This window comes from Phocoena sinus, chromosome 14 (assembly GCF_008692025.1).
Source record: "Phocoena sinus isolate mPhoSin1 chromosome 14, mPhoSin1.pri, whole genome shotgun sequence".
Lineage (NCBI taxonomy): Eukaryota > Metazoa > Chordata > Mammalia > Artiodactyla > Phocoenidae > Phocoena > Phocoena sinus.
This window is the reverse complement of record NC_045776.1, coordinates 55,035,560-55,061,878: the sequence shown is the minus strand read 5'-3', so window position 1 is coordinate 55,061,878 and position 26,319 is coordinate 55,035,560. Positions and strand designations below refer to the sequence as shown.

Sequence of the window (26,319 nt, the reverse complement as noted above, 5' to 3'; positions counted from 1 at the left end):
GTGTGGGGCGGGGCCGGTGTGGGAGCCAAGGCAGGAGGCACCCCAGCTCAGTGTTTAGCTTGAGCAAAGGCACTGCGGAGAGACCAGGTTTTGGATTTGGGAAACTGGGGGCCCAGGGCACTGAGAGAGTGGGCAGAGGTGAGGCTGGACAGGTGGGCCATTGAAGGGAGTTTCCCGCTTATCCCAGGGATGACAGGGGAGCATGGAAAAGTTTTAAGCGTGAGAAATATATGAGATAAGAAGACCCTCCAGTTAATAGGACCAAACCTCCAAACTGGCAATGGAGGGAGAATATTCATGCTGTGGAGGGGGTGATGGAGCCTTGTAGCCCTAATCATAAGCAACCAGGGACTCCTGAGAGGAATGTGGATGTGGGGAGACAAGAGGTGTCGAGGGGTTGCTCAGACGTACTGCACGAAGGGTTGGTATACACCAGAGTTACAAATTTGAGCAAAATAAACCTATTTTACAGAATAGCTGAACCCAGGAGCATGGATGGGGTCACTTGAGGGGACTAAGGGAAGGGGGCTCAGGACCGAGTTTTGTGTTCAACATTCTCGAGGTGGAGGGAAGCAGAGGTCAGGGCCGGAGAGCTCTGTGGGTGCCCAGGGGGCTGAGATTCCTTTGTGCTAAACGCAGAGGTCCAGGAGGGGGGAGGGGAGGGGAGAGCCAGACCGCAGGGAGGGGGGACCCTGGGAGCTGAGGATGTAGAGAGAGCAAAGGAGTCTGCCCTTTGGAGAATCCAGCATTTAAGGGAATGTATTGGTATGCTCCGGCTGCCATAACAAAGTACCACCCGTGGCCTCAGCAACAGAAATTTCTTTTCTCACAGCTTCGTGGGCTAGAAGGCTGAGCTCAAGGTGCCCGTTTGTCCCTAGGCCTCTCCCCTTGGCTTGGTCTTCCCTCTGTGTGTATCTACATCCTGATCCCATCGTCTTATAAGAACACCAGTTATGTTGGGTGAGGACTCGCTCTAATGACCTCGCTTTAACTTAATTACCGATGTAAAGGCCCTGGTCCAAATACAGTCACGGCTGGAGGACTTGGATGTTAGGACTTCAACAGATGAATCTGGGGAGGACACAATTCAGCCTATAACAGGGGAGAAGAGGAATTTCATTTTAGCTAGAGGGGATCACGAGATGGGGGAGGATTTTCCCCTTAGAATGGGAGCGACTTGATAATGCTGGCAGCCCTCTCAAGTAGGGCTGCAGAGAAGGGCAGAGGTGGCAGAGAGGGAGTAGGTTCTCCGAGCAGCCAGGAGGGAGTGGTCCAAGGACACAGATAGACGGGAAGGGTGGGCGTAGAGAGCTCTTTAGGACGGGGGCAGTTATCAGTCGCCGGCTGACTCCATTAAGAAGCAATGGCAGTAACTCCAGGCACCTGACGTCTCTGATGCCGGCCACGTCACTGTTCGCCCATCACTCATTAGAGCTTTAGGGGAACTGCGTGGGGGGCAAGTGTCAGGAGAGGGCAGAACACTGAGAGTGGTCATGCCTGATCCCCCTGTTTACTTCATCTCACAGGAGGCAAAGTTATGGTTGAAGATGAGGTAGCAGGGGTCTAGTTGTGAGTGAATAAGAGTCAGAAAAGGAGGGTCAGGGAGGGAGGTGACCAAGACCATCTTGAAGGACTAATAAACAGCTGCAAGAGATGGGCTGAGTTTGGAGCCCATGGGTCTGAATGGCTCTAAACCACACGGCAAAACACAGCTCACAGAGCATCGGGTGGGCCCAGCGCCCTGCAGGCCAGATGTGTCTGGCCTACTCTGCACCTGAAGATGGACCTTGTTTTGCTGGAGCATCTGTGGCTCCCGGGGAGGGTCTGACCCTTGATTTTGCAGCGAGTCTGTTTTCTGCACAGGCTCCAGCAGGATGGTCTAGGCGTCCAGCCTTGGTTAAGGTCCTGTCTTCTCCGTGTGTCTCTGTCATCCAGCAGCCAGTTGGCCACTGTTCTAGCTCTGTTAGGTGGGGAGCTATGCCAGACTCTACAGATAGGCACGAAAGTCTGGGGCCCTGAAGAATTGTTGTGGATTCCTTATGCACACAGACCAAAGGCATGATTCACCCACGCACTGACGCTTGTCTAAGTCGGCCTGCATGAAAGCCACCAAAAAAAGAGGACCTTCAGTCAGCTCACACTGTTGGGGAGAGACGACAGAGCGTGAAGATTAGCAGGATAAATAATTCCCTGTTTGGGATCATGTCACCTTTTAGTTTCCCAGGTGAATGACCAAGAGCTAAAGAATGTCGATAGGATATAGGAGTTATCATTCCTGCTACATCCTAACAATTTTCATATATGATTTCATTAAATAATCAGCAATCCTATGAAGACAGCATTATGATCGCTTGACAGACAAAAGAAAACAGAGTCTGAGAGTACAATAAATTCTCCCAAGCTCCGCAGCTGATAAGTGGTATTTCTGACTCCAGTGCCTATTCTCTTTCCGGTATGTCACACAGAGAGGAAGTTAGGAAAGGAAGCAGACCAGGTGAATTAGGTGTAGGCGGCAGGGCCTGGGACGTGTCCCACCAGCCTGTCCACTGCAGAAGCTTCACCACTGGTGGGACAGCCAGGCGGACTCCTCTGTATTGATGGGTAGTGTCCAGGTTGAAGATATAAATGCTGATGGTGGAGCCGGCACAGTCTGTAAGAACCGGAAGCAGTCATAGCCGGCATAGTCTGTAAGAACCGGAAGCAGTCATAGCCGGCACAGTCCGTAAGAACCGGAAGCAGTCAAAGCCGGCACAGTCCGTAAGAACCGGAAGCAGTCAAAGCAACCAGTGCCCCTGGCTTGTCAGCTCTAGAGGCCTAACCCTTCTTGAATATTAAGTGCGTACGTTCGTTATGCGTAAGGACATTTTTTTCAAACAAAGCGTCACACATATTTATTCCTGAACCAAGCTACTCATGCAGAAATGTAGAAACAAAGAAAAAAATCATTTTCCCAATAAAACACATCCAACTGTCTAGATAGTCGGGATGTTTTCAGCTTGACATGGTAAGATGCTGGTGACTTTGATACAGTATAAATATGTGCGCCATCTCCCACGCGGTTCCTTATAGACCCAGCTCGGTCTCATCCAGTGTCTCCGATTGGAGCCGGACCAGATTTTATTCCCAGTTTTTATCCAAATCCACTGGGGAAGGGGATGATTCTGCTTTTGTTTCATGGCCAGGAGTCCCTGGATCCTGAAAGTCTTGTGATTGACAAACAGATTCAGCCACACAGATCGTGATGGCAGAGATAGGGAGCTAGGCCTATGGATATAAAATAAGGGTTTTGACTCAGCGAAAAGTCAGACACGTCCCCAGAGGAGACGGCCTTTGTTTTACTCGGCTACCACTGAACACTTGAGAGAAACTGTTCATTCCCTTCACTCCTGTGCCTTTTATACCATTTCCTTTTTCCCCAAATAAAAATGGTACCATGTGGGGGTCAGTGGGAAGGAGGAGGTGTGCTCTTTTCTAGATGTCTCGGTTTCTGATCGAATGTAGCGAGGAAATTTTAAATCGCAGTTTTCATAAAAGACTATTTTGTCTTTCTCTGCTTCTCATTACGATGCGTAGTCTTTCAAAGAAAAAACAAAACCTGAACCTTACACCCGCCATCTCTTTCAAGTGACCCCTGGTTCCTGCATTCTTTTCGTGACTGAGATTTCTCTGTGCGACAGTCATTTTCGGTAGACGTGCTTTGCCCTCCTGCCCTGACGTAGGACAAGGATCAGACTTGCCGGACTTCTGCAAATTCCCCCACTGACTGGTTACAGCTGCCCCCCTTCTCTCCACTGGCCGTGGCTAGAAAGTGTGGATAAAGGAAAGAAAGCATGCTCAGAGGCCTTCAGTTGAGTAGATTCAGAACCAGTTCTCAGTAAGTGTTGAGGGAAAAGGGCACAGCTGGACCAGGGCCGCAGGGAAGGCACTTCATACTTTGAGCCCAGCTTTTCTCAGCTAAAATGGTGACATTGGCCCTGCCCCACGGGGTCCTGTGAGGATCCCATTAGATGTGCACGTGAAAGTGCTTTGAAATACAAGGTAATAGTAATATAAATAGGCAGGTTTTTGCAAAAACCAAACAGTGATGGCCTTTCTGATCTTCCTGGCTTTGTGTGGTGAACTAATCCAGGCCTTGTCCTCTCTGCTATGATCCCCCAGAGCCACCCATTCATCGTGGGATGAGAGGTCTCTAGGCTTATAAGTGGGGGAGTTAATAAAGAGATGCCCACTTCTTACATAGAAGGAATTCAGTTCAACAGCGTTTGGGGTTGCTGTTCTGCAGTCCCACTGAGGGATAGACTAACACAGGAGCTGGGAGGAAAGGAAAGGGAGAAAGGAACCTGAAAAAATTCACCATCAGGGTTCTTACAGGCATGCAGGGAAACCAGGGTTCTCTACATGCAAAGAGCGGCAAAGCAAGACAAGGCCTATTCTGTGATTACATGTGATACAAATAGATGGGATAAATCACGGTTAAATGGCATGCCTGGGGTGACACAGCAGAGATTATTATTCTGGAAGAGGCAGGGAATGGGCCCTAAGGGAAATGGATGGTAAAAACTATTAACTACATTTGGATGGAACAATCTGGAAAGACTGTGTGGACCAGAGTGTGAGAAAAAACCAACTAAAGGAAACCCCAGGGGCACATCTTCCTCCTGGATGGACAGAGCCTTAAACCGCCCATTCTAGGCCGTGGGGTCTCAGCTGTGCTAGAGGGGTCACCCCAATCTAACAGTCTCCTTTGCTCTCAAGAAGGCCCTTAGGGCTTCCCTGGTGGCGCAGTGGTTGAGAGTCCGCCTGCCGATGCAGGGGACGTGGGTTCGTGCCCCGGTCTGGGAGGATCCCACATGCCGCGGAGCGGCTGGGCCCGCGAGCCATGGCTGCTGAGCCTGCGCGTCCGGAGCCTGTGCTCCGCAACGGGAGAGGCCACAACAGTGAGAGGCCCGCGTACCACAAAAAAAAAAAAAAAAAAAAAAAGAAGGCCCTTAGCTGTCACCTTTCTAGGACCAAAGGAGACACCTTCATAAACTCAGGGGTGGGACTGGGATGTTTGTTGTCTGGTCTAGTGGTTTCCTTTAGGGAGGGAGGGAGAGGGGACAGAAGTAGAGAACAAATACTTTGTCCGTAGGGCTTCCCTTCACTGGAGAGGGAGAGAGGGGAAAAAAAGAAAGAAATAGAAGTTCAGAAGCAAATTTGAAAAAAATTAACATTTGATCCTTTGAGGGAGAGCACATCCATGGATGTTTGCTCCCTTGCCCTTTTTGTACTTTCATGTATTTTAACTTTTTTCCAAAATAAAAAACAGTGACATTTTCAAATGATGATTGCTATAACAGTTTAGTCCAGAGCCAATTTCATATTGCAACGGATACCAACACAAACCACTTTTGTTGTTGTTGTTCTTTGCTTATTTTCCTTTTTTAAGGAGAGAGACCAAGAGAACTGAAAACTCTCTGATCACCATTTAAAGAATTCACTGTCCTTTGGCCCAATCATACTCCTTCCCATCCATCCCAATCCAAGTGACCCAGCAGATCCCAAACACGTATAGCCATGTTTGTATTTCTGACGTCCATCTCCCCCACGTCCCCTCACCAGAATGGAATCCACAAGGGCAAGATTTTGTCCTCATCACCGTGTCACATCCATGCAGCACAGCCTGGCACATCGTATGCCCTTATTCAATATTTGCTGAGTAACTGAGTGAATTCCCAGAACCCACAGGGACTGTCCCTGCACCAGCTTTTGTGTAGATCCCACAAGTCCTTTCAGGCTCCTTTGACATTTTTGGCCTTGCCTTTGAGGGCCAACCCAGCCCCTGCGAAGTTAATTGCCACCACGTACAGTAAAATAGTGAGATGCAAGGCTAACACCTTGGGAAGATGTCCTGTACCTAGGCCTCTTCTGGAACTTTCTTTCACCAGGTTGGGCTGTTATATAGGCAGCCTGAATATCTCATTTACGCTTGCTCCCTTATCCTTCTTTTCCTAGCATCCCTGAGAGCAGTACTTTTCTTTCCACCCTGCTGAAGGCTGGTATGGAACATCTTAGTTTCAAAATGACATTTAGGGCTTCCCTGGTGGCGCAGTGGCTGAGAGTCCGTCTGCTGATGCAAGGGACACGGGTTTGTGCCCCGGTCCGGGAAGATCCCACATGCCGCAGAGCGGCTGGGCCCGCGAACCATGGCCGCTGAGCCTGCGTGTCCGGAGCCTCTGCTCCGCAATGGGAGAGGCCACACAGTGAGAGGCCCACCTACCACAAAAAAAGAAAAAAAAAAAAAAGATGACATTCAGATTCTTCTTTCTTCTTAATCTCATTTCTTTTTTTTCCAAATATTAATTAATTATTTATTTATTTTTGGCTGAGCTGGGTCTTTGTTGCTGCGCGTGGGCTTTTCTCTAGTTGTGGCAAGCGGGGGCTACTCTTCGTTGTGGTGCGCGGGCTTTTCATTGCGGTGGCTTCTCTTGTTCTGGAGCATGGGCTCTAGGCATGTGGGCTTCAGTAGTTGCAGCACATGGGCTCAGTAGCTGTGGCTCGCGGGCTCTAGAGCGCAGGCTCAGTAGTTGTGGCGCACGGGCTTAGTTGCTCTGCAGCACGTGGGATCTTCCCGGACCATGGCTCAAACCCGTGTCCCCTGAATCAGCACTTAACCACTGGGCCACCAGGGAAGCCCTTTATCTCATTTCTTTACCAACATTCAGCCTTTTTTTTTTTCTACTTTTTACTTCCATTGGAGTTTACCATTTACTTTGTTTTTTTACCTCCTCAAAGCCTATGTAACAAATATGAATTTTACCTTCAGAAGAAAAGAGTTATTTCACCCACCAAGTGAGTGTCTAATGGAAAAACTAAACTAAAAAAAACTTTATTAGAGCTTTCTTAAGATCAAAGTGAGTTTTTAGTTCTCTGGAAAAGAAAACGTGGAGGACAAGGAAGTAGGGGTAATCGTCTGATTGTCCCAGACCTCCTGGTTCATGGAGACAAATCCTCATCTCCCCACCCTGGGCCTAGGAAAGGTCATCTCTCAGACACTAGAAATGCAAGTAATCCTGGAGCCAGCAGGGAATTTCCATTCAAGGAACGTGATGGTAAAAACCTGAAAAACAGAACGGCCCCGACTCTATTCCCGGCGTTTTCGCTCTCACCAGACCATGCTGAGTGAAGATGTCCCTTGCTTGACTTCCAAGAAGACATCCGAGTTAGCCCCTACCTACATGGTGGGTGTTGCCCAAATGACTGTTTACAGCAGTGCTTTCCCCTCATTTGAGAATCGCTGTCTTATTCAGCTCATCTTGTTATGCGGTCCATTACAGAGCTTAGGTATCTGGGTGTCATTGAGAGCCATTAGCTCAAACTGTTGAGGTGTATCCGGATACCTCAAGTTTCTCTCACAGTCCCCAGGAGCTGTACAATCCCAGGCAGCCAACTGGAGACCTGGGTTCTAGTTCTAAGCTTTCAGGAATCATTCTGAGATTTGCTGGTGTCACAGTCCTGCCCTTCAGCAAGATCATTCAGAGAGGTTTCCAGAAACCTCAGAGTTTGCCTAAAGTCATGTGTTCACTTAGGAAGTGCCCCTTCCGATCTGTCTCTGATCTGGGACAGGTCCTCCAAAGCGCATACCTGTCCCAGACAACCAAGGATACTGGTTGCCTATGAATAATCCAGACTTTTTTTTTTTTTTCTCTTCTCTTCTGGGCAGAGCAAGTGTGGGGCCCACAGTCGCACACCCACAGTGGAAGTGTGGAGTCCTGGTCCTCAATAATAAACGTTTATTGAGCACTTGCTGTATAATCAGATCCAGTCCTAAGCAATTCACACACATTGCCGCTTTTTTTTTTTTTTTTTGCGGTTCGCGGGCCTCTCACTGCTGCGGCCTCTCCCGTTGCCGAGCACAGGCTCCGGATGCGCCGGCTCAGCGGCCATGGCTCACGGGCCCAGCCGCTCCGTGGCACGTGGGATCTTCCCGGACCGGGGCACAAACCCGCGTCCCCCGCATCGGCAGGCGGACTCTCAACCACTGCGCCACCAGGGAAGCCCCCACATTGCCACTTTTAACCTTCACAACAACCCTGCCAGTAAGTAGGTACCCTTAGCCCCATTTTATATATAAGAAAACAGAGATTAGGTGACTTGTCCAGGGCAGTGGCTAGGAAGTGTTCCAGCAAGGATCCTTGGCCAGTCAGGGCCAGTACTCTTAACTTCTGTGGTGCCCTGTGCTGTGTTTTCTGCTTCGGGGTGTTGAGAAAAGGAGGGAGACCTCACACAAGTGATTGATCTGTTAAAGAGGAAAAGGTAATCATCCCCAAAGATTTTACAAACAGATTGAAAAAAATGTCAACTCCTGGGCCTGAAAATGTGCTGCCTGGTGGCTCTCAAGGGGGACCTCCGCTATCCCTGGGGGGGTAACCTCTGCACTTCAGCTCTGGTGTGACTGGTGACTTCTAGAGTTCAGAGATGCCCTGGTCACATGTGCGGGAAGGCTGAAATATTTGGGTAGTGCCCAGGGGGTGGGCAGCCGAAATCGTTATCCAGCCTGGCAGCCTTAAACAGAGGAGCAGGTGACTAGAAACCCCAAAATGAAGTTGCTTTTCGTTGTCTTCTCAGTCTTTGTGGGGAATGTGGTCAAGAAAGGGAGATCTAATTCCACTCCGAGTCTCAGGCTCGGTAAATTCAGAACAAAACTACAGCAGCAAAAACGTTGCTTCAGTCCCATAAAATCTCTCCCTGTGAAGATCTCCAAGCGGGCAAGCCCCCCTCGGAGGCTCTCCCGCTCTGGCTTTCTCTGTGGGCGCCGTCTCCTCTTCCTTCCTGCCCGGTGCCCAGTGCCGGGTGGCCGGGCTCCAGCCGCGCAGCAGCCCGGGCCCCACCGGCGTAGGGAGCGTCTCTGGGATAACACGGAGCTCGGGATGCTCGGGATGCTGGGGCAGAGGCTCCTTTCTGCTCAGCTCGCCCATGCGCTGAAAGGTTCTCCCCTTCGACTGCACCGGAGGCAAGAAGTAGCTTGCAAAGGGAGGATTTTCAGCACAGTGCACAGGGAATTAAACCTCTATGAACAATAACGTTGGTCTGTGGAGTGGAAAAGCAGGGGCAGTGCTGGCGTCCCCTAGGCAACGGGCTGACAATGTTCACTCCTTAGACAATCTTGCAACTGGCCATGGCTCTTTCCTGACAGTACCAGTGGCTGAACTCCGGAAAATTAATGAAGGCTATGGATGGGATATGGTGAGTGCCACGAGATTCCCCGCTCCAAATTAGGGCTGCTTTTCTTGTGTTTGAACTCGGATTAGAAAAACAAGCTAGCAGACCATGACTGCTGACACAAATAAATCCATAACTGTACTGGCAAACACTTGAAATTCATCCTTGCAGTAAAAGGGAAAAAAAAGCAAAACTATTTGCCTCCTTTCCTGGTAACATCCAGGGCTGTGATGGAAAACTCCGTTATTCCTCAGAAAGATGCATGATGAGCATGTGTTTTTCTCCAAGTTGGTTTTCTTCTTTAACCCAGGAGCGTCTGTTCCATAGACCGCAGAGCAACGGCCACGACCGGGCTGTGTACGTGTGCGCGCGTGCGGTGTGCATATCGTTTTCCCTAATTACTACAGCATAACTTCCTCTTTGCTTTACCAGACTAAGTCTCAGCAATGAGACGTCACGTGTAAACTTCTTGTCTGTTTGCTTTTTTCAGTTCTAGGGAAAATCCGAACTGCAGTTGGCAGTGCCCAACTTCTTATGGCCCAGAAATTCTACCAGTTCAGAGAACTGTGTGAAGAAAACCTGGTAGGTATCCTTACCCATCACTACCATTTTCCCTGCTAGTACCACGAGAAGAACCTGTTGTCAAGACCGGTCCAGCTAAAGTAGAACCAAGTCACAGCCCATCGGACTCTCTTACCTGGAATAGAGAGTTTTCTGATGAATCATATATTTCCTGCTTTTCTTAAAATTAAAAATATTTATGTTATACTTAAGTAATCTTTGAAGAAAGAATCCAATCAGGTTAAAACTCCATTCCCCTCCCCTTTTTTGTTCGGTAACTGACAACTTTCCATTCTCCTGGCCTTCTGATTTCATTATTCTTACCAAACTATGGAGCAGACTGATACGTAAAAAATAATATTACAGCAAAAAAATCATTTTCGATAATGAGTTTCTTTCTGAAATAGCCATCAGGGCTTATTTTCTTATCAGAGTTCTCTGTTTTAATTCAAGAATCAGAAGTGGAAGGTGTCATAAAGTATAGATTTGATCTCCCTGAGACCAATGAATCATTCATCCTTCTTGGACATACAGAAACAAAATAAACCAGGACAAAGAGACAAAACTAATACTAGCATCAACAACATTTTTTAAAAATTGCCAGCAAAATACAAGGGCAAGAGCTTTCTCACAGAATTTTTTTTAAATGCTACCGTCTCTACAAGTGTCATTCCACAAACATAGCTTTTATTGGTCAATTAATGATCAAGTTGGATCTAAATAAAGAAAATGAAAAGCAACTAGTTTATCTCCTGGAAGGTTAGAAGCATGAATCATTTGCAATCTGATTGACCCAGACTATGATTTTAGAGTTCTAACCACATCTTGTTAACAAGGACAAATACAGACTGAAAGGAATTTATCTAGACAGGGCTCAACCAAGAGCAGATATAAACCCGGCAAAAGTTGGTGCTCTCCGTCTCTCTTCACCAGGCTTTTCTTTTTGAACCCTCCCCTTGGGGCTATCCTTTCCTTCCTCCTCACCCCCACCCCCGACATCTATAGTTTGTTTTCTCCTCCCTCAGCAAAAATCACCTGACCCTTCTTTCAGCGTCTCAGAAATTCTATTCTGAATTATGAGATAATATATATTAGTAGATGTATTGATAAGTGATTCAACCAATATCTTATTGAGCTTCACTACGTGCAAGGTACAGAATTCCTGCTAATCCGTAAACTTGCGGATGTGTCACAGATCTTTTTTTTTCTTTTCGCGGTACGCGGGCCTCTCACTGTTGTGGCCTCTCCCATTGCGGAGCACAGGCTCCGGACGCGCAGGCTCAGTGGCCATGGCTCACGGGCCCAGCCGCTCCGCGGCACGTGGGATCCTCCCGGACCGGGGCACGAACCCGAGTGCCCTGCATCGGCAGGCGGACTCTTAACCACTGCGCCACCAGGGAAGCCCCACAGATCTTAATTAATATGATTCTTTGCTCTTGTAAAGAATCCTATGTAAAAAAGTTCATATAAAGCCATATTTCTCAAACTGGCCAAAAGACACAGGCGGAGGCCCATAAGTACACGCTACAGGGCAAACCCAGCACACCTTTGAAAAGAATTATAGAAGCAGGAGCAGAAGCGCACTGTGTCCTCAGAGCTTTTAAGTTTATGATCTGGTTAGATCCTCAAAGCAACGGTCTGGAGAATATAGTGACATTATTTTTATGACGGTTCTACAGTTGAGGAAAATGGGCCTGCAAGAGCTCAGTGACTTGCCAGGGCTGCGTGGTAAGAGGCAGAGCCAAGGTTCAGATCCCAGTGTGTTCGACTTCAATCCCTGTAAAGGCCCCCCAGGATCTGAGTCCCCTCCTCACCCTGCTGGCTCAGCTCCATCTCCTCTGCAGCAGGAAGCACGGTGGCCTGGTGATGCCACCACTTAGGTCTACAAAGCTGCATTAAAGCAGCACTGAGATTGGTCACACCAGGCCCAGCTCTGCTTGCTTGAGTTCTTACTCTGAGGAGGACACCTGAAAACACTTGCACCTTGTCTCCGACTTGACTCTCGGGCATAGAATAAATGGATGGCAACAAAAGTCAACCCAGGGACCTGGCCCGCCGTATCCTTCTCAACCTCTACCACCTCTGACCTCCAAGTGGCCTGGTTCATACTCAAGCGGGTCGTGTATCTCCTTCTGTGCTGGGGTGTCACAGGAGCCTCTGATTCGGAGACTGGCTGAGCACCCAGGCTCTTTCCCTCTGCTTCCCCATCCATCCCCTGGATGCTGTGGCAGCAAAGAGAGTCTTGGTGGGAAAGGAACAAATTACCCGTGTTACAGAGTTAAACGACCTCTATCGTTTCATCGACTGATGCACTAAAACAGTTTAACCAACGGAGCTTGTGACCTAAAAGATTTTGGTGAACTTCAAAGTGTGAGCAATTCAGCTTTTAGTTACCAATAAGATAAGGAAATATATTGCGAGATCATAAAACTCCATTTGACAAGTACTTTGTCAAAGCTATTATCTGTCTATTCTGAACCTAGATATTAAGAAACTTTCTTTTTAGTTTACTAGATCAAAGTACTACAGAGAAACCCTCTTGTGAATTCAGATGTCATTAGAATAGAGTTTAACACTGACCCAAATACTTACAAATTTTAGAACTTAACTTATTCCAATGATCTATGGGTAGTTTTAAAAGTGTAAGTTTATAAATATATTCTTTACTTGTATTTATTTTGAAGCCAGACCAATAACGCTAGTCCATGAAAGGGCTAAAACGTTCTTTCCAACTTACTAACTTTGATGGTCACCAACCTTGAGCTTCCTGAAATTCTGATGATATTTTCATAGGGCTGGTTTTAAAAGTACAAACTGGCCTCCAGTTATTATACGGCATGAGACGTCAGTCTTTCCAATTGCCCAGATTCCCAGAGGTAACCAAAACGGACCCCTGCTAGAAACTTTTGGCAAATGGGAGTCCCACCTATCTGCCCATGAATGCCTTCAGCTACTGTTGCAGGTAGTAACCAGCGATGAACACAACACCTTCAGTCTTTAGTTGTTTTTTCTGTCTCAGACCATATAAATGAGTGGTTCATACTTTCTAGTACTTGTCAGGGATATGTGAACGAGGGCAAAGAAAGTCAATCCACAAACCAAAGAATGTTTAATATTATCTAGCAAATGGGTCACTGCAGGCATCTACGTGTGCGTATAGACAAGTGTTCTCACATTTGCCGAGTTACGTTACGGTCAATTTAAAACTAATTCGTTTCCAAATGATTTTGTCCAAGTACTTATATGATAACGTGACTTCCTACATTAGAGATATCTTAATTGTTAAACACACAGTAGTTTGAAAATCCAGTTCTTTTATTACTTATTATCACTTGTTTGCCCTAGTATTTTCACTCAACGTGAGTATTAAAATGAACCTTACTTTAGATTCCTTATATGTTCTCTGAGTATGTTGGATGGCATGGAGTTGAATACTGACTCTAGCACCAACACACTGTATTTTTTTTTTTTTGCAAGAAGGTATTTTCCTTTAAATATAGCTTTAAATGCATCTTGTCATAGATCATACATTCTGGGATTTTTCAAATGTTTGTAGACTCCCTGCCATAGCGTACTGAAGGATGTTATATTAACAAAAGAAGAATTTTACTTTGACGTTGAGAATCACTGACTCCAATGTGTATAAGATGAGTGTATAAACTTACCATTTGCAGTAGAATCTTTTTTTAAAAACCAAACTCAGAGAGAGTATAAACGTGGTTGCCAGGGGCTTGGGTGTGGGGGAAACAGGGAGAGGTTGGTAACATGGTACAGATTTTCAGCTATCAAATGAATAAGGTCTGAAGATCTAATTAGAACATGGTGACCATAGTTGATAACAGTGTATTGTATAACTGGGCTTCGCCAAGAGAGTAGAACATATATGTTCTCACACACACACAAAGATAAATACATGAGGTGATGATGTGTTACTTAACTCGACGGGGAGTCCTTTCACAATGTGTGTATATATCAGATCATCACGTTGTACGCTCTAAATAGTTTGCAATTTGGTCAACTATTCCTTAATAAAGGTGAATATGTATATAAGACATATATACATATAAAATATAAAATAAATAAATAAAAGGGCCATCGATAGCCTCACTTTTTTCTCCTATCTGAAAACCAAAAGGAACTCATCCTCCTTGCGTTATTTGAAATATTTGAAAAGGCCACCTTGGTCCTGTGCTTGTTGTCCTAGATCATCACCTCTAAAGCGTGAATGTTTTTCTTTCTCTTGTACAGAATCCCAACGCTCATCCAAGGCCCACCTCCCAGGATTTGGCGGGGTTCTGGGACATGCTGCAGTTGTCCATAGAAAATATTAGTATGAAATTTGATGAACTTCATCAGTTAAAGGCCAATAATTGGAAACAGATGGATCCTCTTGACAAGAAGGTAGAACAATGTAGATTTTGTATGGTTCATTTAAAAACCTGCACAAACACTGGACAGTCTAAATAGGCTTCTGCTTTCAGTCTTGCTGTTTACAATGTGAAATGGAGCTGATATCATATTAATTTCATTGTAATGACAATGTTTACATAGTAATCATTTGGGATATTATCTGTAATATGTTTCAGGCATATTTTTAAAGAAAAACCTGTCTCTGTGAATTGGAAAATGGGAATGTAGCTTTTTTTGTTAATTAAACTTTAAGTTAAACCGTTTTAGTCACTGGAAGGGACTGCCTCCATTTTGCTTTTTAAACTAAAATAAATGACATCTTCAGCGCATGACTACATACAGCAAGAGTTCAACTTCCTTACACCCCTAGAATGTGTTTCCGAGAAAATAGGAAGCCCTGCAAACTAACCGACTTTGATAATCATTTCATAAATACAGTAATGAAGAAACCACTGTTGTTCAAGTGTAAAAATATACACACCGTAAAGTTTCACAGTAATCATAAATGTTGGGATTTTTTAAGAGTTTTACTATTGGTTGATTTGCCTTGGGGAATATCGCCCACTGGGTTCCTCATGCGAGAGCTTAGAAGTAAAGACTCAGATTCTTTAACTTGAATTAATAAATGGCAATTTTCACATTTGATTATGGCGGGTCCACCAGGCTTGCCCAGGTATCCAATGTCCACCTCCCTAGGCTGGCCAGGCATGCATGACTTTTTTAACCCTTTGCTTTCCTATGGCCTGAGGTCAGATGTTCCCGAGAGATTCAACTTCTAAATATTAGGCACAGCTATACTTGTGACGCCCTTTCCTGATCCCTGCACCTATCAGAGAGCAAGCAGCAGTCCAATCCATTCTGCTGCTGCCCATTATAATACCAGGGTTCTTGGAGTCCATGGGCTCCCAGGAGAAATCCAGTGCCAACAGCCGGTGCATAATCAAAGGGGCCACCGCTCTCATCACTGTCCCTCATCTCTAATTCTGTCACCATCCACCTGTGGGGTTTTGGTGCGAAGCATCAAAGTACCATTGATGTCTGTGTGGCCTCTCACTGGGGGAGCCAAACATTTGCACTCAATCTAGTTTTCTTTAATCTGGGTTTAAAACTGTCTGCTACGTAAGCTTTTAAATTGGTCTGACTTTAAGAAAACACTACAGATGTACACACATACTGGTAACTGAATTTCTAGAGCTGATCCATCTAATTTCTCACTCGTGGATTTTTAAAAATTATAGTTAAAAAATAAAATGTGCAAGGAAAGGAAAATATGACTAAAAAGTTTCCAACATTCATACTTTCAAAAATATCGACTGAGTTACCCAACAATGAAGATTTTAAACGTCCAAAAGGAGTGAAGCTAAGAATTGATATATGTGACCTATTGACACAGTAAATCATTAGTTAACTTGATGTCTAAATCTTCATGCACGTTGTCTGTGATCAGAGCTTTGCATCACCCCATGAACTGGAAGGGAAACAATGAACGAGACAATCAGAGTTGGTGGAATATGGTTTGCGCTCTGTGCTTTCCTTTTTTATCCACACAAGACGCCACCTTAAACAGCCGGCGGGCAACTCCAGTGCAGTACGTTAACTAGGTGCTTCACCCAGGCAAGCAAGGAGGAACACAGAGAATGCCCTTTGGAGAATCATGGAATCCCTAATTTAAGATACTTTTCACATTTAGTTTTATGAGAATTAGGGTATTTTATTAAAAAATGAAATCATCAGATTCACGTGGACCTTTGTGCAGCCTGAAAACTCACCATCTTTTTCCTAAAAATCCTTTGTGGTTTAGATTCCCTTCTTTCCCACTGTACTTCTTTTTCCAGCCCAAGTGATGAATGGCTTTCGTTTTTGCAACGACATTTAAAAATAGCCACCCGTTTTCTAGTTTGCTGCTGCTAGGGGGATGAACTCTTTCAGTCTTGTGTTCAATTTTCATGGCACAGTGTCTGTCCCTGTGATGGAATTGCCCTCTGGGCCGCCACAGTCGCCCCGAGATCCCTAAGGCGTGACGGTCCAGCAGGATGTTTTAGGAGCTGACTCCACTACCCGGGAGGGTAAGGAACTGTCCAAGTCCTCCCTCCAGGGTGACCCTGCCCAGTACATTGCTGTGTGTTTGTGTGTGACGTGCAAACGGGTGTAACTCACTGTGGCATCAGCAAAGCTAAAGGAACCAGGCTTACAATCTTCTTCCTCGTTTGGCTGTTTACGTTTGGGTGGGCCCAAGGAGAGGGCAGGGATGTTTTTAAACTCTGAACCGAGCTCGCACCCTCCGCCTCCCTCCTTAGGGGGATGCAGAGTTCTAAGAGGCGACCGCTGCCACCCTTTCCCATCTCTGGCACCCAGCACAGTCTGGAGCCTCCAGAGAAAAACCGCAGTAAACGTGCTGGGAGCCGCAGCCTTTCAGCAGGCGGGGGGCATTTTAAATACCCACATCCTTCCCTTGGAGAGACCTAGTTCTGCCATCCAGCTTTACCCTTGGCCTTAAACTTACCGGTATTTTTTTCCCCCTGCATCTTTTGAATACGCAAGCCAGAATAATGAAGAAAAAATATATACATATCTATACATGTAAATATATATATATATACAGTGTGCAGATCAGAACTAACCTAACCACCCTTAGGCTTAAAAAAAAAAAAAAAGTGTGCTAACTACTGACCTATCCCAGTTTTTCCCAAGCTTGTCCTGAGAAGCTGTGTAATGTCCTGAACCTTCTGCTTTGATCAGGAGCGAAGGGCCCCTCCTCCAGTGCCCAAGAAGCCGGCGAAGGGCCCCGCGCCGCTGATCCGGGAGCGCTCGCTGGAGAGCTCGCAGCGCCAGGAGGCCCGCAAGCGCCTGATGGCCGCCAAGCGCGCCGCGTCCGTCCGCCAGAACTCGGCCACCGAGAGCGCCGAGAGCATCGAGATCTACATCCCCGAGGCGCAGACCCGGCTCTGAGGCCCCCGGCCGCCGCGCCCCCGGCCGCCTCCTCCCCGGCGCCCGCCCTTCGCCTTCTTGGCCCGCCCACCCGTGTAGACGCGGCCCCTCTAGGTCACCCGCCATCCTCCGTTCTCTCGAGCTTGTCTGTCCTTAGATTCCAGCAATATCGAACCATAGGGTATCTCAGAAATCCAGGATCCCGGGGTGGGGGAGTCCCGAGGTGGGTGGTCCCCTCGGGACCTCGCGGACTTCCACCCGAAAGAAACTAGGAAACTAGGGCTCCGATCCCCCTGATTTCCCCGACACGCTTCCTATTTGGGCAAGCAGATGGAACACTTGATTTCCAACCTCAGAAATCACACACCCTGTCACCGGAGTCGGGAAGTGACACACCGAGAGGGGACGCAGAGGGGCTGGGGGGCGGGGGACCAGGATGCGGAGTGGGGGAAAGAGAAGCAAACCCTGCGGGTGCCGGGGGTACCTGCGTCGCTCACAGCTGCAAAACTGCCTCACTCTTGTGTCATCAGTCACTGCTTCAGATGTCTCAATCGGCAGAAGATTGTCAATCCGATCTTTCAGGGATATCCATCTATTCTGAAAGGCAATAAAATGAAGATAGGCAAGGCAAGACAAAGGAAGCACTGCTAGTTTAAAAGACTACATAAGGGATTTTTTTTTTGTCCTATTCTTAAGAAAAGTTACACCTGAAGTGTTTTATCAGCTTTTCTTGTACTATGTATATTATATTGTTGTGATGGTGGTGGTGGGGTCTTTAGGGGAAAGTGTTGGTTCTATTAATTTGTTAATGTCCATCCTGGGGGCCTACCTAATTACACAGAGCTAAGTACATCTCTGCTTACGGAGTGCTGTACATGGCAGCCGGGCTGCTTTCTGCGAAAAGTTGGGATTTTCCTAGCATCCCCTTGGAATGCTACACATCCGTCTCTTTTAACCCAGTAGTTCATACGGCAGACGTCTGTCTTCATCAGTCTTTTCTCACTGCTCCACAGTCCTAACACACCCCCGAATAAGGATTTTGTCCTGTGTCAAACCGGTAAAATAAGCTTTCTGTCCAGTAGACATGCTGCCTCGTTCCAAAGAGCGGCCACTTGTCTTGAGGTCCCAGGTAGAGAGAGAAGAAATTTGACCTGTGAGGTTCAGAGGCCACATGGAGGGGGACAGTGTCATGATTCCTAAACACTGAAAGAAACCCAGGCTTTTGGCAGAGAATGTTGATTTCCGTTTTTAGTCCTGATGGATGGCCAGTATGACTTTTGCATCCAGCTCAAGTTATCTTTAAATGCCCTTACTCGTAGCAGTTTAAGCACTTAGAATGAGGTGATCTTAAATGATCACTAGCGTTTTATCCAGCTCCCTAAAGCGTTAGAAATTACCATTGAAAAATGAAAGATTTTAAAAACATACATCAAATACTCTTGCACCAGAGATGCTTTTTAAAAAAAAAAAAAAAACTCTCATAGCCAGGTGCTAATTTAATTTTATTTAAGCAATTAAGAGAGGTGATGGGTTCTGGCAACAACTATTTTCATGGACATATTCTAAAACCACTAGAGAATTCGCTACCTCTCAGAGCCATTGATGCTTTGAGCTATCTTTATAAACAGGGCACAAATGTTTACTGCTGTGGTTTACAAGACAAGGGCTACTAACATTTAAAAACCAACCAACCAACTTTTAACTAGGGTGAACAAAGCACCTTTGAGTGCTTTATAAAATTGGAGCAGACAGAGAATTTGAGCTTCAAGTATTGCTGGTTTTAAAAAGAATACACCTTTTCTTTACTCTGTAGCAGCCAGGGAAGGTCACACAAAGTTTGCATCAAGTAAGGCCAACTGCCACCTTGGGTAGCCTATGGTCTCATTCAACCCTGACAGTGACTCGGAACTCAGATTAACGTGAAGGAAGCCACACCCATTTGAAGACCAGATGTCCCCATCCACAGCTCTGCACCCTGAGGTGGAGATAAGATTTGGATTAAGAAATAGATTTCTAATACGATTCAAGATCATCCTACAATATTTTCTTTGCAAACTGGTTTAGCCCAGGATATTTTAAAGAGAGACAAGAGATGGCCTATTTATCTTGTCTATGTGAACGGTATTTGTATATTCATAAGCTATTTTTGGTAAGAATTTTAAATCTTTTAGCCGAAGGCCTCCAGGCACCATGACCTTTGCCTTCCTTGAAAACACCAATTGTACAAACACTTTATAGAAGGCTAATTATTGATGTTAAGACATGATCCCACATAAACCTGCCTGTTAATCACTTGCCCCCTTAAGCTGACATCCATGACCATAACCTTTGTCACATTGTTCTTCTGATGTAATTTGTAGAAATGTTTTTTAGTTCATATTGGAAAATGTATGTACCCTGAAAAATTACTTATTTTGTTTAACTTTGGTATAAAGGTGTTTGGGCATTTTCTTGGGGAGGGGGGATTACAAAAGAAGTTTGTCTCCCACATCAAAAAACGTTCAAAGAAATTAAGTATTTATTATATTTTTTGCAGATGTTTCCATACAACTCACATAACCTTTTTGTAAAGAGAGATGAAGAAATGGATTAAAGATTTTTAATATTTGAAATGGTAAATAGAACTAATTTATTTGTACTATATTTCTGTTATTTATAGATGTTTCCTTAATGTTTTACTGTGCTTTCCCACTTTAATTTAAGCCTTATCCTTGTGAATTTACCATTTCTTTTTTAAAACCTGTCTAGATGCATATTTTAAATAACTGGAATGTAAATCACTAGCATATCTGAATTCCCAAATGTAATTTTTAAAAATTATTTTGGTTTGGAAAAAAAAAAAGATTCATTTGAAAGCCTTCAGATGGAGGGGTGGGGAACATTTTTATGGCTTTATGAATTGGAATTTCATAGGCTTATCTACCTAGACTGTGTGTGGACAAAAAAAAAATTGTAAATAGATGAATGTTTCCCATAATGTATAAAGAAATTAATAAAATACTTAATGCACTGCTTTCAGGTCTGTGTGTTTTCACTACAGAGTCCTACTTCTTCTAAAAGATAAGTAATTGCCTTTGGGGGGGGGTGAATAATTAAGCAGTCAAGAAGCATATCATTGTGACTTTCATTGTAACGACACACGTACTAGTCCAGGTGAGCTGGTGGGTAGACCTTGCACCCTATGGAAGGGCTTTAAGTACCAAAAACTAAAAGTCCTCTTACTGTGATAATTACACGCATCTGAAAGTTTCAGGTCAGGAGCTGTATGTTTTATGAAAGATGTTATTAGCTTCTCAAACATGTTCAAATCTGTATAGATTTTTACCCACGTGGATTTCTTTCAAAACATTTCATCACTTTTGTTTCCTACACAGTTCCCTGGGGTAGGGAAAATCAGAATAATGCATTGTGGTTTTCATTTCATCCTCACAGTACTGAAAAACTGCTCCCTGAGGTTCGGTCACTCGCCCAGCATGGCACAATTATTAAGTGACAGATTTGAGTCCAAAATCCAAGCCTGCGTTCAGCTTTGTCTTCAGTGAGGTCTTTATCGTTCTTCTCACATTTAGAATTGGTAATTGCCACTGTCAATTTCCCCTGGTTTTCATCTAGGTCATATTTGTAAGCCTTACTTTATACACAAAAATACAGACTCACCAAAAACAACAAAAAAGTAAATTAAAACACTTTATACAGTGGACTTACACTGATCTGAAAATGCCACAACCCTGAGACCTGTGTCCACAATACTTCCTCCCACCAAGTTCTTGGGCAAAGCCATACATCTATATGCAACAAACTTGGAAACTGTTAAGCAGATAAGCCACTTTGTCCGATTTTTATACATAAGCGAGACCTGTGCCAGTCACCAAAATAACACAATGTACTTTTGAAAGTGCTTCCAAAGAGCAATGATCAAGTGGCCGGACGCAGGCAAGGTTGCAAAGGTCTCATTACTTTGGCTCATGCACTGACCGTTCACGTAGTGTGAACTGTGATTATACTTCTTGACTTTCAGCAAATTAATTCTTATATTTTATCGGGGCTCCTTAAACATTTCAGCCAATCCTAAAACAAAATGAGTTAGTTTTTGCACACAGAAATTTGAATTTCAGTGAAGCAATTTCCCATGTTACAGGGTCCACTCCCGCCCCACCCACAGCAAGATGTAATTTCATTTTTTATAGATATTGAACAAAATGGTTTGAATTTCTTTTTGTATCTTTGAAATCCACACCCTTGAAAATATAAACTGATTTTGGTTTAAATAAATGACACATGGAAAATCCTACTGTCTGAATGTGTTCATTCTCGTATGCCACTGTTACCAAAGGGTACCGAAATCCACCTGGGGTTTGTTCAATAGGCTGTTTAACTTTCAGCTACTAAACTAAGATCAGATTAACTCCTTTTGCAAACAGAAACTAGTGGCCCAGGCTGAAAACTCTCTCTGGTCCTAACGCATTTACTAAGTTTACAGAATAGGTCTTAAATTCCTCTGCAAGTCACTCATTTCCCCTGAAGCAGAGAGAGGAAATAGTGTGCTCTTCCCTGTCTGGGCTTCCTGCTGGCCCAGGGAGGCATCATCAGAAAACCACAGGGGGGCTTCCCTGGTGGCGCAGTGGTTGAGAGTCCGCCTGACGATGCAGGGCACACGGGTTCGTGCCCCGGTCCGGGAAGATCCCACATGCCGAGGGGCGGCTGGGCCCGTGAGCCATGGCCGCTGAGCCTGCGCGTCCGGAGCCTGTGCTCCGCAACGGGAGAGGCCACAACTGTAAGAGGCCCGGATACGGCAAAAAAAAAAAAAAAAAAAAAACCCACCAAAAGTCAAAGTCTGCCATGTAGCTGATTGAACTGTTGCTGTTCATCAAATGTTTTCACTAGAACAGATGAAAAAAATGCCATTCTTCTGCTTCACACTTCTAGTCTGCCTTCAGGGAGAAGTAGATGCTAATGTCCTCTTTCCGAATTACTCGATAGGTAAATCAGTGTCACGAGGGAGCTTCTATAGAGACCTCAATAAAGAGATTCTTCCATAGAAAAACTCTCCTTGGACTTCCCTGGTGGCACAGTGGTTAAGAATCCACCTGCCAACGCAGGGGACACAGGTTCGATCCCTGGTCCAGGAAGATCCCACACGCCGCAGAGCAACTAAGCCCGTGCACCACAACTACTGAGCCTGCACTCTAGAGCCCGTGAGCCACAACTACTGAAGCCTGCGTGCCTAGAGCCCGTGCTCTGCAACAAGAGAAACCACGGCAATGAGAAGCCATGCACCGCAACAAAGAGTAGCCCCCGCTCGCTGCAACTAGAGAAAGCCTGCCTGCAGCAATGAAGACCCAAAGCAGCCAAAGGAAGAAAAGAAAAACTCTCTTTTTCACTTGGGAAAGGAGGAAGGGGGAAGCAAATAGAGTCTTAGTTTTCCCTTGTGATATAAAGAGGGAAAATGCATTCTTTCTATTGAGTCTAGTATGAGGAGGTTACAAACAATTACGGGTTTTGTAGTCTTAAATCCTGGTGCTTTCACTACGTCTGAAGACCAATGCTCTGGAAACAGAAAACATTCCTGCATAGCTAGCCTTCTGAGGTCTACACCCATAACGACCAGTCGACGAGTCCTTCCTTCTTCCTAGGACATTCAAGTCCAATGCCTTCTAGCAATTTCTATGAGGAAACAATGGAGAGAAACATCTAGGGAGTTAGATAATACTGTGGATGTCCCCATAAAGTACATTGGAAGAAACATCTCTGAAGATGAAAATATTCTATTCACTGAAAAAAAGGCCGGGGGGGGACATTTTAGAGCGGTTTTAGTCTTAGGGAATAACCTCTTGCTGTAGAAAATGTTTACTTCTGTAAGTGACACTTTTTAAAACACCAGCTTCGTCACTTCATTTCCTTTCTAGAATAAGACCTAATGTACTTTGCAACCCCAGCCAACACAATGTCTGTCCGTAATTCCCAAGTGTGAGAAGAGGCAGATCTTAAACAAAGGTGAGAAGAGTTTAAATAATTTACTCTTAGAGTCCTTTGGAGGGAAGAGAGCCTCGCTGCCTTCACTGCCTTTGCCGGTGGGAGTTGACGGTTTTCTTCTCTGCAGCCTGGCCCCTGGCAGGAGCAGGACCTGGTACTCAGGGTGAGCCTGGTATTTCTAACGTTGAACTTGACACACTTGAAAGAGCAACTCAAGGGCTCCTGACTTGTTTCTTACATTAGTCAAGCAAGGTAATGAGTCTGGAATGTCTGAAAGGGAATCCTTTCCAAGGAGCTTGTGTCTGTTCTCGTCTTGAGTCGATGCCCCAAAGATCCCTTGACTAGCAGTTGTTCAAAATGAAATCATAAAGCAAGCAAGCAGTCTTACAGAGAGAGTGAAAAATTGATCAGTAGTGTGGAAAATTGGAACATTGGAGAGAGGTTGGCACAGGACAATGGGGATTTCCAAACTGACTGAGCATGTCTGTTAAGCACTTTGGAAATAGTGGTGAAGTGAGGAATAGTTATTCAGATAATTCTGAGTAATTCTGGACACAAGGAAAGAAAAACACCCTACTAATGGGGACCTAGGCCACCTGTCAGTGGCTGAAATTCTTCATGTATTTGCTCTCAAGTTCATTTCATTTAAAGACAGATTCTGAGGAGGCCAAAGACCAGCTGTTCTTCTAGCAAAGGCAACACATTACAGTTAGGTTAAATATTCAACTGAGAGAACCTGAGTTAAATATTAAGGTAATGCTTACCTACAGAAATACAAGGTCTTGACCACACTGGGAAAGTTGGTGTACCGTCCCCAGAGACAGTCATTCTGACGGAACTGCGTCACCTGAATGATTCTCGTGAACGAGGCCAGGTCCTCCACCACTCCTAGTATTGAAATGTGTTCATTAGATAATAGACACAGAGAAGACCGGTCTCTCCACCCCTTCTACACCCTGGGATCCCTGTTGGCTTCATCATGCCGTTAAAGATTTCCCAGCAGGGTTCCTGTCAGGGACTCCAGGTTCACAGGCAGAGAGGATCCAGCTGGGAGAGAACAGAGGCAGAGGGAAAAGTCCCCACACACTCCAGTGGAAACACCCACGTGTCACCTTGATTGCAACATTCTGACATGGGCTTGGTCAGAAAGCATTGCCATAAGCTTATAAGACATTTACAGATACTCTAAGCATTTCTCTTAGAAACTGGACTGACCCCCTCATCAGCCTCATCCTGCCCTGAGTAGACCTGTCTGCCCAGCAGGGACAGGGCCGTTGGGTAAGTGGGGCAAAGCTTGGGCTATGGAGCCAGATGGTCTGGGTTTGAATCCTTTGCTCTACCATATACTAGCTGTGTCTTCTCGGGCAAGGTACTTAGCCTCTCTGTGCCTCAGTTTCCCCATCTGTACAATTAGGATGAAAATAGTACTTGTTTCACAGGGTTGGTTTAAGGATTAAATGAATTAATATACGTAAAGTTCTTGATACACTGCCTTGCACGTGGTAAGCACTGGATAAACGTCCACTAGCACCATCATTATCACACATTTACATTTACTAAGAAAATACTGTTTGATATGCATTCTGTAACTTAATCCTCACAGCAGCCCCATGAGATAGTCACTACAAGTGAATTAGGGAGCACCTCAAGGTCACAGGTAAGTGACAGAGCTAGCATTTGAATCCATCTAACTCTAGATGTTTTGTATGTGCGAGATTTTTGTGCAAGACAAAGCAATGCATCTTTTTCTTTTCTTTTTTTTTCTGGTGAAAAACGTATCCATATGAAAATTTCAAACAGAATAAGAGTGTATATAATGAAAATAAGCCTCCTTTCACTCCAGTTCTTTCCTGCAATATGCAACATCTTTGAACACTTTATTGTATACCCTCCCCAAATTTTTCTATACACATTCAAGTATATATTTTTCCTTTTTCCACAGACTGGAAGCATACTACACACATTCCTCTACTGTTTGCTTTTTCATTTAGTAATGAATGCTCCATTTCAGAACACTCTGACCCACCCATTCTCTTTAATGGCTCCATAGCATTCCAGTTTATGAATGAACCATAAAACATTGTTAGTCCCCCTACTGATGGACTATTAGGCTGTTTCTACCACTTGCTATGACAAACAAAATCCGCAGTGAAAAGCATTTTACAATGTATCTTCAGTACACCTGGGAATGTATCTAAGGGTTATAGTCCTAGACAAATGGACGGGCGCTTTTGTTTTTAAATGTTGCCAATTGGCTTTCCAAAAGGGCTGCCTTGATTTTCATTTCACCAAGCAGGTATGAGTTTTAGCACCTACCCTTGCAAACAAGGAAACAAAGCATTCAAAAAGTAAATTCAGAGGCACGCTTAAAACAGCAACCACAAATGCAGGCACCTTCCAGTTGACTTTCAACAAGGAAGGAAAAAAGTCGCTAGAAATGTGGAGGCAGATTTAATGTAACATCAGCCCCAAGGTGTGAACTCCTCCAGGAACTGGGTTTATTTGCACAGCCCTTACTTAGATGGCAGCCTAGGATCCCAACGAGTTCCTGCAGCAGTCTAGGCTAACCCTGGGACTCAATCCAGGACAGGAGCAGAGAGGAAACACTTCGATGGTCAGTAGGTTTATACCGGGACACCAGCACCTATGCATGGTAGTTCTGTTTTTCAATTATTAGTTTTTTAAAAAGTAAAACTCCAGAGACTTCCCTGGTGGTGCAGTGGTTAAGAATCTGCCTTCCAGTGCAGGGGACGGGGGTTCAGTCCCTGGTCAGGGAGCTAGATCCCACATGCATGTCGCAACTAAGGAGCCCGAGAGCCACAACTAAGACCCGGTGCAACCAAAAAAAAGTAAAACTCGACATCTAAAAAGGCTTTAAGATGATTTACAGAATTAAATCATAAAACACTGAACAGTTTTAAAATAAAAGGAAATAAGAAAAAGAAAATTGCTAGATAAGTAAATTCACCAAGTTCCCAGGGTCCTGAGTTGTGAATCCTAAGTTTCTTTCTAAGCTTCCTGATAGTCAGGGCAAAGCAGTCAGCATTTTTTTACAGTCTGTTTTCATTCGGTTTGGAGATACCAAAAGTTTAAAAATCCCCCTTCTATGCTCAAAGAGCTACAAAACTGATTTTGCAAACCTAATGTGTGAACACAACCGCCTCGCAAATCACAGCGCTGGCCATGTAGAACGAAGTATGACGACTGTGTCTTTAAAACCATCCCCCTTTTATTTAAGTGGTTTGA

At 45.0% G+C, this 26,319-nt stretch overlaps 1 protein-coding gene across 3 annotated transcripts in view; it reads left to right on the top strand.

The window, feature by feature from the left end:
- Window positions 1–17,121, top strand: part of DLGAP1 (DLG associated protein 1) — a 325,501-nt gene extending 308,380 nt beyond the window's left edge. For 2 of the 3 annotated variants that reach the window (XM_032602889.1, XM_032602891.1), the window contains exons 8-10: window positions 9,692–9,783; window positions 14,011–14,163; window positions 16,912–17,121. In XM_032602889.1, the coding sequence (XP_032458780.1) occupies window positions 9,692–9,783; window positions 14,011–14,163; window positions 16,912–17,121 (455 nt within the window). Of the gene's footprint in view, window positions 1–9,691; window positions 9,784–14,010; window positions 14,512–16,911 lie in introns of those variants that run through there. The other variant, XM_032602890.1, reaches the window with a different exon arrangement.
- Window positions 17,122–26,319: the final 9,198 nt, after the last annotated feature.